Source organism: Coturnix japonica, chromosome Z (genome assembly GCF_001577835.2).
Source record: "Coturnix japonica isolate 7356 chromosome Z, Coturnix japonica 2.1, whole genome shotgun sequence".
Classification (NCBI taxonomy): Eukaryota; Metazoa; Chordata; class Aves; order Galliformes; family Phasianidae; genus Coturnix; species Coturnix japonica.
Window position 1 is genome coordinate 44,971,852 of NC_029547.1, and position 16,452 is coordinate 44,988,303.

General features: G+C 36.3%; 1 protein-coding gene across 2 annotated transcripts in view; it reads left to right on the forward strand.

The window, feature by feature from the left end:
- Nucleotides 1–16,452, forward strand: part of ST8SIA4 (ST8 alpha-N-acetyl-neuraminide alpha-2,8-sialyltransferase 4) — a 50,864-nt gene that overhangs the window by 14,297 nt on the left and 20,115 nt on the right. For both annotated transcript variants that reach the window (XM_032441311.1, XM_015849477.2), the window contains 2 exons: nt 775–1,032; nt 9,563–9,856. In XM_032441311.1, the coding sequence (XP_032297202.1) occupies nt 775–1,032; nt 9,563–9,856 (552 nt within the window). The remainder of the gene's footprint in view (nt 1–774; nt 1,033–9,562; nt 9,857–16,452) is intronic.

Here is a 16,452-nt window from a genome sequence, read left to right on the forward strand (position 1 = left end):
ACAGTTCGAACATTTAGTGGCAGAGAAATGAGCTACAGGACTGAATTAAACTGATTCAAAGTAACGATTGTGTTCTAGGAAGTGCTTCTCTGAGTTCAGGGAACAGTTTAACTAGACCTTGGGCAGAAGTACTTTAATTTGCAGCATGTTTTTAAGTTGATTTTGCTTAGATCAGATAGTGGGTGTTCTTATTGCAAGCTAATTAGAATAACTTAAGCTGAGCTTCTGTTAATTACTACTAAGTTTATGCTAAACTGAATGTGTTGCAGTGAAATAAGGAGCTGTATGAAAACAGCTTTTCTCAAACCAAGCTGGGTTGTGAGACATGACAATGAAGTGAAACACTTATTTCTTAGACCATAAATACTTCATGTTTTAAACTGTCATGTTTCTATGAAAACAAACAGTTCCTGTCCTCTTTGAAGCACGTGAACATTCTGAAGCTTTGTAAAACATTACAGTAGTATACGCTGTGTAATTTCTCTCTTTCTATATATATATATTTATATACTGTAAATCATTTTCCCTTGGGATTAAGATCTACTGCTGTAGTACTTTACTTGTGTACTATCGTAATTAAGATTTGAATTCTGTTGTAACAGCTTTCGTCTAACTCCATCCTAGAACATGGGAAGTGACTTCTGTCTGTCTAATGCTAACTGCCTTTGGTAGTATGCGACATGCTCTGCATGGTCTCCATTACTCTTAGATAATTCCATGCATCAGTGAATACTGGTTCTTATCTGTGCATCTTTCTTTTTTCTTTCCACACAGAAAGAGTATTCTTCGATTCTTGGATGCGGAAAGAGACGTCTCAGTGGTCAAAAGCAGCTTCAAGCCAGGAGATGTAATCCATTATGTACTAGACAGACGTCGCACCCTAAATATTTCTCAGGATTTGCACAGCCTTCTCCCTGAGGTTTCCCCAATGAAGAATCGCCGATTTAAAACCTGTGCTGTAGTTGGAAATTCTGGCATCCTTCTGGACAGTGGCTGTGGAAAAGAGATAGATACCCATGACTTTGTTATAAGGTGAGTGTTGTTCTGCTTTTGAACACGCTACCTGCTGTGCTTCTTGGACAAAAGCTGGGAGAAGTGCTTTCATATCACCTACAGATTTCAGGGGTTATCTGAAATTGCAGAACAGTTAATGTGAAACTGTGTTCCTCAGTATGGGTTTTTCCAAATTTGAATATGGTCCTGTATTATTTACAAGAGATTTTTTTTTTTTTCTAAAGTGAAAGTAAAACAAGAAGCACACTTGGTGAGAGATTTGAGCTACTTATTTTTCCTGTTGCTTCTTTTCCAAACAAAATAATTATTGTTACAGAGCCCATAGTAGAAAAAATACAAAATATTATCTTTTTCAAAAATATTCTTTTTTTCAGTAGTGATGGCCTTATCTCTCTTTAGCCAGTGGTGATGGCCTGTTGTAAATTACTACATTACTTCTGTGCACTGTGGGGTAAAATTTCAGTGTGATGTGTTGATGCTGAACCAGATGGTTGCCATTAAGGTAATTGGAAGTCACACACGTAAATCTTTTCACATTGCTTTCGAAGTGTATCCATGCAGTTTGGGAAAAAATGCCGACAGGCTTCGCTTTTTATTCATTCATCTGTCAAGTGCATACAATAGAATACCACTGGCCTTCATAAATCAATAGAATCTATGCAGGAATCATAGCTAGCTTCATCTGAGAGCCTGGCATTATATGGATATAGAGAAGGTTAGGCAGAAGATAGGTAGGTCACTTTGATTTTTAACAAAAATTTGTAATTGGTTTGCTATTAGAAGTGTGAAAATGCAGTGTTAAAATGCAATATAGAAATCTTTGTTGTTGCAGGTTACTTTTCTTTTCCTTACCTTGAGAAAAGATGTTGGCAAAAATCCAAAGAATGGAAAAGAAAGATACTTTTTCAATCCTTAATTCAAAATTGGGTGTAAGCATGAAAGTGGCATTTTATTTGATGGGTATATTAGCAAGGGGCCCTTGGAACAATTACACATCACTCTTACATTTTTTCCTGTCTGTTTTGCTTGTATCAGGGTTAGTCTTTGAAGTTAGCATCCTTAATGCAGAGGGAATCCACAAATAAATATCAGTTTTTTGAATAGCTTTTAGTTATGCCATAGTTTTATACTGTCTCATTGATTAAATGTGATTTATCCAACAGAAATACAGTAAAACTAAGATGCTAGGGAAAAGTCTGCTTTTCAGAAAGCAAATGGGAGCGTGATTCAGAAAGTTTCAAGTCAACAAAGTGTGTTCTTTGTTCACATGTTTAATTTAATTGAAGTTACATCCATAGCCTTCCTCCCATTCAACTGAAATCTAAGTTTTGACATCTAATGAGATTTTAACAAGTTGAAGCTACATGGCATAAAGATAAAATTTTTACATCAAAAAGTTACAACTGCTGATCAGTTTTTCAGGCTGGAAAGACATTTCCTTTGGTGTATGGATAGGTAAAGCAATCTTAATAACAAATAGTCTTCTGGATAAAAGCACATCTTTGACCCTGCAGTCTACAGACCATTTTAATACAGAGAAGTTTTTGGTGTAGAAATCAGACTTAAAACTTGTCAGAAGTTCACAGATTCTCCATGGTTAACTTAATGTATTGTAATGTGTTGTAATGTAGGTGATGTATGCCATGTGTCTGTTTAAAGTAGAGAATGGAAAACTCCTTTTATTTCAAACTAAAGTCAAAGCATACTTCAGGGTTATAATTTCCTACATTCCTGTCCTTAATTTAAAATAAATAAATAAATAAATAAATAAAATTATACACGATGTATGTGGTTGCATGATCTAATACTACTGTCCATTTGGTAACCACTCAACTCTGGCTGTTGGGAATCTGGTGTTTGTAGCATGGCAGCCTGTTGCTGTGTTTTTCTTCAGCTCATTTTTCTACAGGTAGTATGTACTAATTCTACTCACTGCCTAGCACTGTTTTGAAAAGCAGTTCATGTATGTATATAGAAAATCATGAGTGCAGATAGGTATGTTGACTGATGAACAAAACTGTTGCAGAATCTTATGATGATGAGTGCATTATTATCTAGGGGCTGCAAAAAGTGATTTAAATTGCTGGAGTTAAATTTATGATCCAGATGGTTTTGATAGTAATGTATGCTTTGTTTTAGAGAGAGTTGTTTTGTAGAACAGTTTTAATGGTAGATTCAACACCAACAATGCCACTAATTTTATGATTAAACTGGTGGTGAAAGTCTGTGAAATTGAAAAGGATACAATACCCTAAATTTTAATATTTCTATTAAGGTGATTTGAATATCTTGGTAATAACTAATGAGAACAAAGAATAAGAGAAGATATGCCTTATCAAGAGTAAAGATGTAGTCAATACCTAGTGCTTTGCCAGATGCTATCAGGTGTAAATTAGTTAGTATCTTTGAAAGTCATCCAAAGTTGCTAATAACTGGCCATCTTTCTTCAAGACAATCCAGCCTTCTGTTTAACAGTGCCTCTCAAAGAACATTTATCCAACAAAGATACAAGGTAATTAGAATACTTAAATTTAGACGGATGCTTAAAAATAGACATCTTTACTAGAGGTAAATAATAACCATTCTTGCAATCCTACAAATTTTACAAGTAAAACAATGCAATTTTTCTTGAGGCAAGGGCATAAATAGGAGTCATTCTTGTAAGCAATGTAATATCAGTATAAGCGGATTTACTGTATTTACTGGACATTTTAAAGTGTTCTGTTTTTTTAGTTACTTGATCACATGGGGACTTCCTTTGTTTTTGTAATGTCAGAAATGAAGAGTCTAGGGACATGTCTTCTGCCAGGATAAAATGGATTAGTTCCACAAGTTTAGCAAAGTCATGCTTGCTTTGACAGCAGAAAATGTGACACATCTAGTTAAAATGGTAAGCACAGGGGCTCTTCTCTAGTAATAATGATAAAAAACCTATGATGTCTATACTACTACTACACTAATTTCCTGTTTCTTATATCCCTTCTGTTTTTAGTTTGTTTGTTTACACCCTATTGATCCTTGCACCTCCAAATCTTATGTAATGGAAAGCTAAAGCGAAGTACATATTACTGCCATGCCTAGAAAAGGCTCTGAATCCTTCCCAAATCACTGATTCCATAAAATAAATAAGAACAGAAATATTACACAATTCATCCAATTGCATTTTAAATGTTCAAATGGTGCAGTTCTGTTTCAGGAGCTATTTTTCATGTGGTGCTCTTTTCAGCTGTTTCTATAGCTGTTGGGTCAGATGCTGTTCACATCTGAGAGTTAAATGTGATACATTTTACTTTCCTTTTGTCTACACTTTTTCGTACTGGAGGTCAGAGACCAGAGCTCTGTTAGGTGTACTACCTATCTCAAGTGATGTTATTGTAGCCTTTGTTTGTGTTGTAGCTTCCATGTAAATAAATGCATTACTTTAAGAGCAAACTGCATATGTTATAATGATACCCTCTCTTCATTCTGCCTTTCCTATCTTCTCACCTCTCCTCCTGTTCTTTAATGGACTTTATTGTGGAATCTTTTCAAACGTAGGTGCCAACTAGAGTTTTGCAGTTTTTTTGTTAAATAAACTATGGAAATAAGTTGCAAAATCTTGTGGGTTTACACCTGGTGATGCCACTTCTAGACAAATCCCTTTCATTTTAGTTTGTGTATGTGGAGAACAAACCTGAAATAGTTAAGACATGTTACATGAAGCTGCTTGACTGCCATAGACCTGCACTGGCAAGGAGCAACCATGACAGGATATCAGTATTTAATTGCTTCTTTTGGATTGGGGTACACAGTTTATATATTACAAATCCTTTTACCCAGCAGAGAATCATCCTTCTAGTTTAACTATCAGTATCTAGGAATGAAGCTGAAATTTTTTGCATTGTCACTAATGATATTTTAGTAGATGAACCTAGGTCTTCTTTTTCCAGTGCAACTCCTACTTTTGTTTCTTGCCTTGTCCAGTCTCATGCTTAGTGAATTTGAGATGGAAAAAGCTTGTAGTCATTTAATAGATTTGCTGTTTGATCCTGTGTTAGGAGGAAGATAATCTGTCCCACTTCCTCCCTGATGTCCTAGTTTTGTGGACAATTGTGATGTGAGCAGCAGACAATTAGCATCTCTGTCCAGAAAGAAGAAAATGACAGAACTTCCAACCATATGTGATTTCTCATTTCAGGAGCATAGCTGACATTTCTCTGTGTCTCCTCTAATCTTAATCTGAGGAGACAGTGGTAGTATCTTTTTTCTTCTGTTTTGTTCCTTACATTGATAGGAAAAAAACAGTTATAAATTTGTCAGAAGCATAAGTTTGAGAGTAGTAATTTACGTATATCTTGTAACTATTTTTTTGTTTGTTTGTTTTTAAACATTAGCTTTTGTGTTTCAATACTCATTTGATTTGCCTTGCTTGGAGCACAGCCATTGTGCCAGTGGAGCTGGATGCACAAGAAATTAGATCTGTTGAAAGAGAAGTTGCCAGTTAAACAGACCTTACTTCAAAACAAAACACTTCCTTTGAATGTGTCATCACTAGCTCATTAGACTATTTTCAGCTTTTAAATGTGGCACTCTTTTTTTTCCTTCTCTCTCTTCCTTCTTTAGCGTCAAAATTCTTAACAACTGCAATCTACAAATACACTTCCTCAGTAATTTGGATGGTCTCCCGTAGACGGAGTAGCCTCTACCTCAGGAGTACTACCTTGAAGTAGGTCTGATTTCTTGTGGCCACATTTCCTTTTTGGCTTCACCTAATAATAACGTCAAGTGCTGGAAGGGGCTGTGCATGACCACAGTGTCAGTCAGCCTGTTCTAGGAACAGAACTGAAACAGATATTTCCATATGAAGCTGAACTTGTTCTGTCAATAAGTAACACCTGTGCCACAAATGCTGGTGGGCCACAGTACTGAATACCTTACATAAGCAATTAAAGTTTAACACTGGAGCATTTCCTTGGAGCATTTTTAGAAAACAAACAAACAAACAAAGTAATTTAATTCTTAATATAAGAGTTGAATTAAGGACCTAAATTTAGAAAACTAATGGATCTGCAATAAGAAATGACCTCTGTAAACTCATATTCACATAGTTCCATTTTATCCTGGTGCATCTTGAACACTGACGAGCATGGAGATCAACCACCACTTTAGGATTTCCATTCCAGATTTGACCACTCTTACAATAAATACATTTTTCCTAATATCCAGTCTGAACCTTCCTTGGTGCTTTGTGCTTTTGTCTCACATTCTATCATAATGAGCCTTGTCCCTCTTTGGTTTTGTTTGAACTCCCTCTCCCAGCTTTATTTTGTCTCATTAGACCAGCTTCTGAACACTTGTACTGTAAAAAAAGTGCTTAGAAGAATTACAAGAATAAGTGAATAGTCATTATCTTCGTGCAAGGGAAGAAATAAGTAGCACTGGTGTTTACAGCTACTATTGTAATTGACCAGCTTGATTTTCTGTGCTGCACGTGACTATTATTTCCAGCCTGTTCTTACCATCCCAATATTAGTAACCTTGTTGTAAAGTTCGTCCTACCCAACTCTGATCTGCAGTCCACTTAGTTGGATTGTCTAAGGTGAAGGCAACAAAGAAGTACTTCTAGAATGAAAATGTGTATATGTAGTGGAAGATATGTTGCAGAAAAATGTTTCCGAGGGCTCAAATTTTAAACAATGGCACTGCTGCAAGGTATCAGTAATGCAGCATGTGAGAAAGAGGGAGCTCAGTAAAGATAGTATTCTATTTATTCTAATAGATTTGGTATAGCAGTGGTAACATAGTGAAAAAGAAAAAGAGACGAAGGAAGGGAAGGAAGGGAAGGAAGGGGAGGAAGAGGAAGGGAGGGAGGGAGGGAGGAGGGAGCGAAGGAAGGAAAGAAGAAGAAGGAAGAAGAGAGAAGGAAGGAAGGAAGGAAGGAAGGAAGGAAGGAAGGAAGGAAGGAAGGAAGGAAGGAAGGAAGGAAGGAAGGAAGGATTAGAATCATTATTTGCAGGATGCGACCTCTGATAAATGAGAAGTGGCTTAGCATGAGCAATCATATAAACTGTTGAGCTACAACTAATGCAGTGGTTTTTGTTTCTTTAACTGAGAGAGAAATATTGTAAGCTTGTCTTGTATTTATTTATGTTCTACTAAAATAACAGCAGAGAAGGGGTAACAGCATCTAGTTACTTCTTCTTTGCAAACAGTCTTGCAAAGTTCAGATGTATTTTGTTACTGCATTATTTTAAATGTCAGCACTTCTACTTATACATATTTATATACTTGAGTTTTTTGAAAGATCAAATGCTAAAGGTTGCTCAGCATTTGAAAAACAAAATGTCTTACCTGCCTCTAGTCTTACAATAGGTGCCTAATTTGAAACCTTAAAGTTTAGAGCATATGACTAAGATTTGAAAAGAACTACTTTTAGGCAACAAATTGTTACTAAGTACATTTGGGTTGCTCGTTGCTTTCTGAAGTTGTACTTGAAATGTCTGAATATAAAAGTTAAGAATTTATGCTGCTAGATATGTTATGTTTCATACCTTTCTAAAATACAGACATGACGTATATGACCGATAAAGGAGTTTTAAAGTGAAGTGTAGGTAGACCTTCTATTTGGTAGGCATGTGTTGACTTTCTGTTGTTAGGCTTTGGGTGGCATTGTGCTGAGATGCTGCTCTCGGGCCACATGCACTTCTAAACGGGAAAAATGTTGTAGGCTCTGATTTTGTTGACAAGTAAGAGTAAGAGTTGTCAAAAGAAACGAAGAATTGTATTAGAACCATTTGGCCTATGTTATTCATGCACACTTTTAGTACAACATACTGCTTTTTAAACAAGGTAAGTTCCTTAAGTTGAACAGAGAGAATAGGATTTGCAATGCCAGGCTTTGTCTCATGTTTGTCAGTAATAGATTCTGTCCTTTGTATGTAGCTGAGACTGTGCCGAAAAAAAAGTACTGCTGGGCAAGAATCCTTTTTATGTTCAGCAGTGCATCCTTAGAAGAGATATATTTTCGAGCAGAGGAGATTCAGTGGATCTCATTGGTTGATATTTTTATGCAACACAGTTTTTGACAACTGCAGGTTACAGGTTTATACACTGATGGTTTTAGAGACATTAGAAATTCTCAAAGCTATCGATGTAAGTGGGAGAAAATGTATATCCTGAATAAAATTTTCTAAAAGATATTTCTCTTCGCCTGTAATACATGAAGAAAGTTTGTCAAGAAGATGTGTAGAGTTACCGAAAAATGTAAATCCATTTTCCAGGAAAGTTTACATCTGCCTCCATGTCATGAGATACTTGTACAACTGAATCCCTTCAGAATATGTAGGGCTTATAGCTTTATGAACATTTATTTCTGAAGACGATTGCAACTTCATTTGATTACAGAATAAAGTGTTGTTCTGGGGAATTAGTATTGTTATTAAGGCCTAGATCATGGGGGTTAATCTTTATCACCATGCTGAGTTGAGTTATTTTTATATCACGTGAGTATCTGACCATTAGAAGGTGCTAAAGGATTAAGCTTAAGTAATAAGTTCATTGTGTCAGAAGATAATTGCAGAACTAGTGGAATGACATTATGCTTGGAATATAATAACATGGAAATGTTTCAAAAGACTTAGGTCTGACATCACTTAGCATTCTTTCACTCAGCTAAAAAGTTTGCCAGATCATGAAAATACTGTGTCATGGTGCTGCAGTGGTACGTACCAACTAGAGATGAATTCACAGAAGATGTTCTGGAGGTGATTTGTCTTACACAGGTCTAACTCATCACGGAAATCATAGGTAGCTTCTGAAGTACAGACACAAGGCTCTCATGCTGCTGCACATGGAGAAGGGCTTCCTGCTTATGATGCACATATTTATATGATAGAGTTGAAAAGATTTGATGAGTAAAGGCCTGATGAGAGCGACAGTTACTGCAGGTTGGACAAGGTTCGAATATAAGACATCTTGGCAGAATGGAAATGTGATTTTTTTTTTTAATTTTTTATTTTTTCAAAAAAAGTTTAATTTCAAAATGAAATAAAAATACAAAATTTCAAAACATCTGATCAACTGCAGTGATATTCTGAAACAACAAAAATATTTTTATCATGAGCTAAATTTAATTTGTCAATTGTACTTAAATACTGTACTGAACAAAAAGGCAGTGAGAATATAAACTGTACCTAAATTGGCTGACATGATTTCCTGTAAGTTTGTGAGTTGCTGGTAACAAGATGAGAAATGAGCACTAATGAAAGGTAGTAGGTGTTACAAGGCATACTCCGAGCTATGTTTTTTAAAGCATGATGACACTGTTTTCAAATGTACAAAAAAGTCTTTTCTCGCTGACCTAGTTGCATTCAATGTTGTGGGTTTCTTTTTTTCTAAGTCTGAAAATGTTGGCAAAATGCTATGTACAATCACACTGTCACTGGTATTTTTTCCTCATGTCAATTGAAATGGGCTTGCATGTTCATTTTTAGCTTTTCCTTCATGCATACATTTCTGAGTTAATGTTTCATATTTATTTTCATTTTTCCATTAATTTCTTCCTCTTCAGGTGCAATCTAGCTCCCGTGGTGGAGTTTGCTGCAGATGTGGGAAATAAGTCTGATTTTATTACCATGAACCCATCAGTTGTACAAAGAGCATTTGGAGGCTTTCGGAATGAGAGTGACAGAGAAAAATTTGTGCATAGACTATCCATGCTGAATGACAGTGTCCTTTGGATCCCTGCTTTCATGGTCAAAGGCGGAGAGAAGCATGTGGAGTGGGTTAATGCATTAATCCTTAAGAATAAATTGAAAGTGCGAACCGCCTATCCATCACTGAGACTTATTCATGCTGTCAGAGGGTAAGTGTCTGGAAAAGACTGGTCTGTCCTTGGCACAATGAAACTCATAACTAGAATTTCTAACAGCCAGAAAAAAAGACCACGTAAATTGTTAAAACGATTAGCATATTTCCCCTATTGTTGTAATGGATTGCATTTATGATGAAATAAGCTTGTTTGGCAATAAATGTCATCCACTCATTTAGCCTACTGTAATGCAAACAATTGAAATGCAATAGCACAATATCATTTCTGTTCTGCTTTTATATGCAAAGTATTTTTATGCTCATTATAGTTGGAAATTGGTGAAAAACAGACGGGATTCAAAGAATATTTGTATTCTTAACAAATCAGAGGATAATAAAATTGGGGCAAGATTATGGAGCAAAAAATAAATTTATGTAACATGTTGGCAGTAGGGAAACAACCATGTAGATAATGAAGTCTGACAGATCTGAAAGTATTGAGCTCCTTCCCAGAACGCCTAAGATTTTGTAGCAGTCTTTCTCCTTTTAAATTCAGCCAAGTGTTTGGTCAATTCAATAGTACTGACCAAAAAGTTGCATGTTCACGCTTTGTGCAGTGGCTTGGTTCTTTCTAGCCTCATAATCAAACAAAACTCTTAGTTGAAGGCTCCATTGCAAGTAAGAGTATATAGGGCTATGTATGAAAAACACTCAGAATACTGTAGTGCAATATCTATTTGTTATGCAAATTACAATAGTGTGATAATATTTAGCTTCTGTTCCTTGACCTATCTGATTCAAGGAGTTTTGGAAGATGTCTTAAAGCTCGCACAGCAATTAATTATCATGTATCTGCCTAAAAAGTTTGTTGTGTTACAGCAGTGAAGATAGGAGCAGAGGGGATGTCTCACCTGATAGCCTAATGTAGTATGAGAACATGAGAATAAAGCTTAGAAATATGTTGTTCTTTGGGGTATTAGAGCTTTTGAGTGTGTTTTTCCTCATCTGCCATGTCCCAGATAGACTGACTGCTCTGTTCTTAATATGGTATAATTCTGGCACTGAAAGAAATCACTGTCCCTTTTGGGATTTCACTGATTTTTCACTGTGTTGCTCAGTTTTTTGGTGGATAGTTCTTTTATAGTACAGTTACAGTTTAGTTACTTTTGGGCCTTGATTGTGTTGAATTTGCAAGTGTTCAAAGTGCCTGTAGTGCATAGATAAGTGCAGTGGTCTTTGCATGTGTGTATAAATCTAAACAAATAAGTTCACTTTCAAATTACAAGCAGCTGTTCTCATTCCCATGTGCCAAGTCTAGGCAAAATTATCAAGTATGAATTGTAATTCAGAGCACTGTCTGTCAGTTGCCCATCCTAAGGCCCCTCTAGATAGCCTGGGTTCCAAGCTTTTGTACTTTTGTTGTCTCTCTGAAGTAAAAATAACTTAAACTCTGCCATCACAATTGCTGATGAAAATTTAGGCTGTACTGTATTTCTGGCTCTAGCTATTGGTGTCATCTGATGTGATGACACAAACCCATTGAATCTGTGCTCTAACCACTAGGCCCTCCACTTTCAGGCTTTGTTGTTTTATCAGGTTGCTTTTGCTGTTTTGTTGTTCTTCTTGTAGGTAGCTCAATATCATAATGTATTAATATTCTTTCTTGTAATTAAAATAAGAACAGAATAAGAAGACTAAAATTAGAAGATAAATTTGTCCTTGATTTCACCCTTGATTTTACGTAAAATGCAATGCATGACATGAATGTGTCTTCATGAGTCAAATTTGGAAGCGATGCAGCTAGCAATAACACATTTAGTATGCTCTTTAGATTTTACAGAAGGCAGACTAACAACACCAGTCCATAATAATACGGGTTGTATTACAACAAGGTTAAATTTAAGGAGTGAGTGTCATCTCCTTATAGGTTGCATTAAACCCTTCTAAGTTGTGTTTGGTTTCTGTTTTAAATGGAATGTCATGACAGTATGGGAAACATGAGCAAAAATAATGTTTTTAAATTGAAGAGTGCTTGAGCTAAAAATTATTATTTTCTGCAAGTGAACCGACTGTTAAATCAGTTCACTTTGAACAGTAAGACGTAGGGGAATTTAAGGAAGCTGTGAGTGTTAAGTTCAGTTTGAAACTAAAGGACAGACAACCCCATTGCCATTTAAAGCAGCATGTGCAATTTAGCTACATATTTTTAAGTAAAATATTCATATTACTGTATTCTGTGATGCTCATAACTATTTCAATTCTACAGTAAGCTAGAAAGACAGTAAGTAAGAAGAGACAGTTCCTAAAACATATGCATCTGAAACAGTCCTTGTTTTATGAATCTGAACTATTTTTGTCTGTTTTTGATAGTTTTGCAAGCTTTGTGTTTGCAAGTGTAAGTCTTTGTGACCACACAAAGTAAACAGAGATGACCTGTGGAGGGCCCATGGTGCTGCAAAACAGAAAAGATAAAATAAACACAACCTGAGAACAGCTTTTAGTTGGATGAGAAAACAGGAAATCTACCCACAAGAACTGCATTAAAGCACTGCAAGGGCTATGCAGACTGTTCTTAACAGGGTGTTTGAGCACACATGTAAGGCTTATGCTTTTGTCTTTCAGTGTGTTAAGCTATAAGAGGGAAATGAAGTTTAAGTTATTGGTAAAAGAATGATAAGGAAATACAAATTCTGTTGATTGTCATAAGGAAATGACTTGCAAGTATGTTTGCAACTTCTGTTGTGTAGAGTGCAAGTGCTCTCAAATATTTGCATCTTTGTTCCAGTGTAGTGTAATGATCTTTTAATTTACAAATGCTTGGAGCAGTCATTGTCCTCTGTTTCTATTCATAACATCCTCAATCTCCTTTTCACTTTCATGCAAATAAAAATTTGCTTATTTTCCTTCTCTTGTCTTTTGGATACCAAAGCATTCTGGCTTTGAGTATCCATATTTTGGATTAAATAATAATTGATATGAAGGTAGTTAGAACTACTTTAATTTAGACTACAGTGATAAGAGAATCACTCAGGAAAGTCGGTATGGCTCAAATAGTGCTTCCTACATTTTTAAATCATCCAAATGGCGTAACTAAAGCACAGTGAGAATTTTTTTAAACTGTGCCGAAGACATAATACCAGGAGGATGTACTGAACTAGCATATTAGTTTGAAAGTATGTGCTTATGGAGATGAATAAAAGGTGCAGTTTTATCTTTAATAAGCTAAAATAGTCCCTTAGCTGTTTTTGAGAACTTAAGTAGCCATGCTCATTTTGGTTTCAAGGGCTACACCACATCCTTATAATTCAGCTGGGTGAAATGAGGCTTGTATTTTAAACATATTACACTGAAACTACAGGTCTGTATAATCCAAAAATACACAATTCTGTACTACAGGCCTGAAAACTGACTAAAAAGAGCATATGTCTACTATAACAGGTTTCAGTTCTTTTTTTTTTTCCTTGAAGAACAGGTTGCTTGTGTAAATATAAATTGATACTGACTTATTTAACCCACCTACAATTTTATGAAAAACACACAAATGTAGTATATTGTGTGCTGAAGAATTTAATAACTAATGCTTATAAATTCAGTCTGACATACTAAGTAGCAATAGAGATCTTTAATGCTGAAGGATGCAGGCTGATGGCCATAAGGCTTGGAAAGGATTGTCTCTATTCTTCTTGTATGTATCACACTGCCACATTGTTCAAGCAAATTAGATTCTTCCTTCATTAGTCGTTAAAGCATAAGGCATAGTCAGTTTCCAAAGACAGGACAGTAGTTTCCTTGGACTTCTGTTCTAATCCTGTGTCACTTAACTCTGTGTGCTCTTATAAATAATAACAGGAGTTTTGCTGCTGTCTCATATATCACTAAGATTCTGTCCTTTATTCCCCCCCCCCCACCCTTTTATTTTAATAAGAGCAATTTTCTGAGCAGTGCTTAGTGTTTGGGAGTTGGTTTTGGTTGCATACTAGCATAAAGTCTGTATTCCCAGAACATTCTGAAAACTTTTTTCTGTCCATTCTTGCATGTTTTGGGTCATAAAACAGGTAATGTGGTGTTCAGAAAAGAAATTGCTTTATATATATATATATATTGGGTTTTTTGTGGATTCCACGCCTTATTAAACTCAGGTGAATGATGTCTTCTCCTCTAAAATCTCAGAGGGGCTCAAAGTTTTGAGAACAGATTATATAAACACTAAGTCCAGCATGGCAGCTGGTACCTTAACCAGTAGTATGAATATTAAATGGCTGATGTATACATTTATCTAACTTCAGCAGTTTTATACCAAGATCAATTGGTAGTTCCATGTGATAATTTGTTTGTTCGTACTTTAGAAGTTTATTTATCAAGTTAAAAAATGGGATTTAGAAACTGTTTGGGGGGCAGTTGCATGATTTCCTTTTGAAGTGTTTCTAAAAGCTTTTTTAATGGAATTTTTAATGTAACTGTGCGCACATTATTGACAAAATAATTGAGGTACTTTGTACCAAACTGAGTTCAAGATGAAGGTAGAATCTATAAATGAGGAGCTTAATTGATTAAAAGGATTCTTTGCTATCTAATGCCAGTGCTAGGAAGGTTAATTATAAAGTAATTAAGATGAATAAACAGCATTAGTTGTTTGTTGTTGTTGTTTTTTTAATCGAATTTAGCAACAAATTTCAGAAACTTTGATTTATTAATAGATTTGAGATTTCATACTGAACACTTTCATTATTAGGATTATTTTTAATGATCTACTCCAGGTGTGTGATACTCTTTGAAGCGTGGAGTGTGTCTGTATGACCTAGTCTCAGTAGCAGAGTTCCACTGGAAGGCATGCTAAACTACAGGGTAGGGAAACAGGAACTGAGCTTACAGGGATCAGAGTCCAGATGCTCTTGTTTATTTCTGGCAGCGGCAGACAACTAAACCTGGAAAGAGGACGAGCAGATGCTTTTTGCCATTGGTGCTGTCTTTCATTTCCCTGGGGGGAGCAGGGAGAGCTGCTGAGGCTAGGCACATTGTTGATGCACTGGAGGCCAGAGTTAACTATCAGAGCCCGCATCTGCTGGTGCGTATTGGAAGACATGGGCTGAAGATGTGGAAACACCCTCACTCCTGCCAACGCTGTCCTTTTATCTTCTGTAGCTTTCTGAGAACTTTTTTTTCATGTTTCCTCCCTGTCTCCATGAAACAAAATTCTCACATTTATCTTAACGTGTGAGAATGTTTTCTTGGCTTTTTTCCTGTTGGAGTCATCCCATGAACTATGAGTCACTCAAGAGCGGTAAATCGTCACAACTGCTTCACAGAAGATTCCTTCAGCCTTAGGGGTACGCAACAGCTGTGTGGGCATCCTGTGGGATTAGCTTGGGCTCCGCTAACTTCCTCCTTGCTACTGCCTTTACGAGAGTGGTATTAGACTTCATCCTACGCTAAACACAGCAGAATTCCCACTGAAATCTCTGTGTTGTGCCTGTGTAAAGAGTATGCCACGTCTATTTATGGGCATTTCAGTGCAGAGTCTTTTTCTCTTTGTTAGTGAAAGCAAACAGCTGTTGTTTGAGTGGAGTGACCTTTTGCACAGCTTCAGCACAGCTCTGGCGTCCTTAACTGTGGGAAATACAGGAGAAGTACTCTGAGAAACTGAAACATGCAGAAATCAAATATTTCTCCAGCAGCTCTCTGCTAATAAAGAAACAATTGCTGGTAGCAGTTGATACTGTAAACAGTTTAGTTCCTTTCTTTACTGCTACCATATTTGTTTCTTGCTGCTAAAATATGTTCCTAAAGAAAGGATATTTGGAACCGCATGGATTGCAATCACTACAGAAATCAAAGAATGAAAAAGTCAGCTGACAATAAAAAAATAGATTTAATATAAAATGAGAAAGGTTTCCATCATGTCAGAAAAAAATACTCAAAATATGTGGGGGGAGAGAAAAAATAATCAGATTTCCCTGCTTTCCAGTGAACTATGCTCCCGTTTTCCATAAATGTGAGTGTAGGAATAGTGTTTTTGTGTCACAAGTATCCTTCTGGCTTGGTCTAACCTAGTAGTGGAGCTTTGCCTGTCATTTGCTTTTCAAACAAATGGTACACCAGTCAGTTTGGATTTTCAGTACTTGCATCGTGTGAAGTCATTCTTCATGTCTCAAGATCCTTCCCTAATGTGAGAAAAGCATGTGGCACTCCTTTTCCTGAGCCTGAGACACCACCAAAGCACCCAAACTAATCTCAACCCAGCAGCTGATGGCCAGGGCTGCGAGAGACATGCATGCCATTAAAGTTACCAGTCTGCTTAACTGGCTTAGAGCTCCTCAGCGTATCCTGCTGTTTGCTTTGCACAAAATCCACTCTGTTCTTTTGTTTTGGGGAAGTTTAGCAAAGATGAGATGTGATTCTTTCTGAGATAAATAAGTCTTCAGAGGGAGAAAATAGAGTTGAAGTAGGGGAGAACACAAAGGGGAAACAGAACATAGGAGGGCTGCTCTGAAAGTAACACTTCCTATTTTATTATGTTGAACTACAATATCAGAGGCAGACACTGGTGGTATGAAAGTAGAAGTTGAACCTACCCACCAATGTTCTGTTAAATGTTGTTACCATGTGGCAGATGGCATCAGAGCAGCAGCCTGACAGAATGTCATCTGACAT